The following is a 4,942-nucleotide window of genomic DNA, read 5'->3' as shown; positions in this document are numbered from 1 at the left end:
CATCAATGGTGAAAATGCACAAAAATATTAAATATTAAATTGGCTTATATTTTTGTCATCTGAGGTATATAAGCAACACAGATAAGTTTTTTTTAAGAATATATGACTTTAATTTTGTCCCTTGAATGATAAATTTACAATGAAAATGACATGTCCACCATAATTTGAAATACAATGTAGTTACCACCTTTACGCTTTCCTGCAAATGCCTTTCCATTATATTTGCTTGTGGCAAAGGAGTAAATTTGACAAAAATAAATTCTTATGCACATCCACCCTTAGGGGATTATTAGCAAATAAAACATTTAAAATTAAATAGATGAAGATAAAAATTCCATAAAATAAACATTCCTCCTGGATCTCCTCAAACAAGATTTTCCTCACCATATTGTCTTGTACGCTACTCTTAAAAAAAACCCCAAAAACCAACCAAACCAAAAAAACAAACTTAAAAAACTGAAGAAACAAGATCTGTTTATTGAGAACGAGGCACAAGGATACAATTGACATTGGCCTGATATTTTACCTCTTGTTGATTGAGATAATAATTTTCCCAGTGTTCATTATTGATGTCAGTCCACCCCTAGAACTGTGAGGCCATTTGTGCTGAGAAGAGCAATCGCAGTGAATATATACATGGCACCTGTGCCAACTTCTGGAACGTTTGTTGATCCTCTGAGGCCCCTCTCCTGCTGAGGCCACTCTCCTCAAGGCTGTCAAAGACGCTTGTGTCTACTCCTCCAATACTTGCCACGGACAGCTCAAGTGGGAGATGGTTTTATTTAATTTGGAAGAGGAAGAATTTGCTCTGCCATGTCTCTGTGCTCCCACAATGTGTACTCAAGAATTAGTGGACAAATAAATAAATACCAGATAAAAGCACCCAAAATATGGTAATGCAAAGAAAGGATATATTTTAGGGTATGGTCAGAGAAGATATTCAAAGCCTCCACTGTTGCTTCTAGAAATGTCAGGACAATTCAGAAATGTCAGTTCCTTTACCAGTTTCCAGATTGTAATTGAAGGATCATGTAGCTCTCTTGCTCTTTCTCCCTCTTTCTCTCTCTCTAAATAGGTCTATAAAGATCAGCTGGAAAGTGCAGACAGAATTGTTCACTGGTTAGCTTTACTTAGAGCTACAGGGTATATATGTGCTTTGTTTTGTCTTATTGATCAATCTAGCTTACATTTTTAGCACACACAAACAAAAACCAGGAAAAATAAAAACTGATGAAAAACACGAACAATACAAATAAGGTTCCAATCGTGCAAATTTTGCTTCACTGGATAAAGCACTTCTTGACACAGTAATGTCCAGATTCCCCCTCCCCCAGAAAAATACAGGACTGAGACTGAAGCCATTCTTTTTTTTTTCTCCTTTTTTTTTTCTTTTCTTTTTTTTTCTTTTTTTTTTTTTTTTTCCTTAAGGCTATACAACACAAAGAAATAAAGCATGGAAAGAACACCTCATTGGGCTGAACACTCCATTCTTCTGGCTCTGGAGTGAGCCTTTGACAAAGTGATTTTGTGGTCCGAGTTATTTGTTTCATTGGGACAACAACAAGAGAAAGAAAAACAGGAAAAAATGAAAGAGAGGAAAAAATAGAATAAGAAAGTCAATGATCCCAACAATAAAATCCAAAATTGACTTTACAATCACAGGTACAAATTGCTCAGGTCGATAATTTCATTTCTCCTACAGATCACTGTCGTCTAAAACTAATTAGAGGCGCAGGTTCCAAGGAATTGTCAATATTCAAAGCAAATGTTGGAGTTTAGAAGGTTATCATTCTTCTACTGTGACAGTCTGACGGGGTGACTGAAAATATTCTCATGTGCTGCCAAGTTCAGGGTGTCATTAACAATTGAATCCTTGCTCCGGCTCATGGATCTGTCTCCTATTTGGCCTTCTTTTATAGTGGAAAGACTAAGAAGCCGGAAAAGGTTGAATATTTCCACCCTCCCATGAGGTTACCCCTTTCCAGTTTGAGATGCACTTTGTCTTCTCTTTCCATGAGGAGCAAGACCCCATTGCTGGCTGCTTCTCTGGTGACGTCTTGATCCCCTGCAAAAGCTGAAATCACTGGGTAGCCGTTTTGCATTAAACTTACCTAAAAAGTGCAAAGAGACAGAATCTGAGTTTTTTCAACACTCTTAATGATTTTTTTGCCCTGTGCACATCACTAAACTTTTGCACAGTTTAGAATCTAGGTTAAATTAAGATAAGGAAATAGGCAATGTGTGATTTCTGTTATGTATACAGACCCCTTTAAAAATAATCCACAGTCTTGTTCTTCAACTGCTGTTTCTGTGGTTTTTTTAATATGAGTCTAGAAATTAATATATGAAGAAAAAGAAATTAAAAAAAAAAAAAAAAAAAGGAAAGGAAAGGAAAGACAGCATCTTCTTTAGACTAGAACCCACCTGGATGGTTTGTCTGTTATAGACCTTGACCACGTGGAAACTGAAACTATATATCCCTTTTCTTGGTGCTACAAATATACTGGAAGTAAGATCAAAATGGTTGCCAATATTAACTAATACCTGGAATGTAAACAAATAAAACAAAAAGAAGAAAAGGAGAGAGAGAGAGAAAGAAAGAAGTCAGAGAAATCAGACTCCACCTTAGAAAAGCACCTGCAAAAACCTGACATGAGCTCAACGACCAACATAAAGCATATTCAAAATGGCATTTGCAGCACAATTAAAAGTGCATGGCAGGGGAGTGGAGTGAAGTTACAGGGACATTTAAAAGGCATCAGAGTTAATAAAGCAATTTAGTTACGCAAAAATGATCTCCAAAGGCTGTTAGATGAAGTGTAAATGTCCACACTGAGCTGTCAATAAAGCAAAGGTGGCATAAGGAGGAGGGGGAGGAGTGTGAAATGGGGGGAAGGAGGGAGGGGAAAAAAGGCAGGAAAAAATACCAAAAGTCATTAGCTCATAATGAAAATGTATGTTTGTTAGATAGCACTACTCAAATCAGAGCTGGCCTCGATTTTAATAGGGTATAGAACTAGAACTGCTCTGCAAAGAGGGGCAAAGGAGGAAAGCGGATGCTCAGCAACAGCAACATCTGCCAGCTCATGTCTCTGTCCCTCTGGAGGGCCGTGCCACTTGGTCCACACGCTCCTCAGGAAGGCTGGGGTGGGCCTGTTCCTCCTTCCCTACAATAACCTTAATTTTTCATGTATTTCAATTTTTTTTAAAACACGAAACAAAACAAAAAAGGAGGAAGAGCTGAGCACTCCGGCAGATGCGCAAAGCCTCGTTCGGAAGCGGCGGCCGCACCCTGCCGATCCCGCCGATGTGACGGGGACTCGGCCTCGGCTCACCCGATGGCGCCTTGTCCAGGCTCCTGTGACGGGGAGCATGATTTGGCTCAAAAGGCAGGGGCGGCGGGGAGAGAAGAACCTGCGGGTCGGTGGCGATGCCGTCCGGCCAGCGGGTGTGCCCGAGCCGGCTGCTCCGCCGTGCCCGCCCCCGGGGCACACCCGTCACGCTCACCTCGCGGGATAAAACTATGCTTTAATGAAGAAATACAAAACAGGAGAAAACAAAAACACTGTCGGCCCCCACGCCCCCAAATCCTAAGCCTTTCCTACCAAACAGACAAAGTCTATAATTTCCAAAAAAAGGGGAAAAAAAAAAAAAAAATTAAAGACCCTTATTGTGGGAGCACCGAGAAAACGCCTTCAAACTCCTAGGAACTGCACACAGCCGGGTAAAACATCAAAATATGCTATATAGTTAGCAAGTTGGGAGGTTGATTTTTTGTTGCTTTGTTTGTTTATTTTTTTTTTCCTCTACTGTTCTGATTTTATAAGATTTGTACGCGAATAGCTGTGCAAACTCATTAGGAGGAACAGGTAGAAAGATAAATGACAATCAGGCAGACAAGTAAAAAGCCCAAACAAACAACCCAAAAACCAACAAACAAACAAGCCCAGAGAAAACAGTCTGGTATGCTAATTTTGGCTGACTCTGCAATATTACTTCAGGAGTCACAGGCGGTAGGAAAAAAGGGAAATTTCACCGCACAAATAAAGTGGACGGACGGGGTTTGGTCTCCGGGAGGCGAGCGGTGCTGCTCGGCAGGGGCAGGACAAGCAGGCAGGGCTTTTCGTTGCTCTGCCCGGCGTGTGCCTTGCGGGATATCACCATTCCGATACAGCCCGCCGGGGACACCGTGTGCCTCGTGTGATAACGCGGGAAACACCCTCCTCATCCCTCCCTCCCTCCCTCTGAGAGATGCTGTGACATTGCCAAATGCGCTTCGAACAGGCAGATCCGGCGACTCCTCATCGGTAAATCTCTGAATTTGCACGGAAAGAGGGATGCGAACCCTTCTCGGGGTCGTTCCTGGCTGGCCGAGGCAATCCTTGGCTGCAAGGCGCCCCCGCACGCGTCCGAGGCACAGAGTTTCACGTGTAAAGCTTTTACGTACTAGCGATTGTGACCGGACAAGAAGCCCGCGTGTTCACCCCCGGTACCACCCTAGGAAAGCCCCGCAGCTACCTAAAGGAACTTTCCAAAGTCCTTCTCGGGAGTTGAGACGTGAAGTTTCTATTGAGCGGGTGGGTAGGGATGATAAAATGGAACGGGAACCAGAAGGAGAATACGCGTGCAGCCAGGGGGAGGCAGGGCTCGGGGACAAGGGGCAGCGAAGGCGAAGCAGGCGGCGGCTGACCTGGTCGAAGTAGATGGTCATGGTGCGGTTGCTCATCTCGGAGGGCTCGTGGTTGGTGCTGCGGGTGGCCGAGAAGGCCACCTTGGCGCTGCCCGAGCGCACCGAGATCCCCAGGGAGGAGGTGATGGCGCCGTCGGCCGAGGGGCTGGAGTCGCAGACCACCAGGCACTTCCCCTCCAGGACGATGGGCTCCGTGTCGTTCTGCGCCCGCACCGGGCACCCGGCGGGCAGCAGCAGCAGCAGCAGCGGCAG

General features: G+C 44.0%; 1 protein-coding gene across 1 annotated transcript; it reads right to left on the bottom strand.

The window, feature by feature from the left end:
* Positions 1-448: 448 nt before the first annotated feature.
* CBLN2 (cerebellin 2 precursor) lies at positions 449-4,942 on the bottom strand (the record flags this gene model as incomplete). The annotated part of the gene is made up of 3 exons (XM_015652458.3): positions 449-2,111; positions 2,425-2,544; positions 4,691-4,942. Coding segments are annotated over 3 exons (570 nt in total), but the record flags the coding sequence as incomplete, so codon positions are not given.

This window comes from Parus major, chromosome 2 (genome assembly GCF_001522545.3).
Source record: "Parus major isolate Abel chromosome 2, Parus_major1.1, whole genome shotgun sequence".
Lineage (NCBI taxonomy): Eukaryota > Metazoa > Chordata > Aves > Passeriformes > Paridae > Parus > Parus major.
Note: the sequence above shows the minus strand (reverse complement) of the source record. Positions and strands in the feature narration are given on the sequence as shown.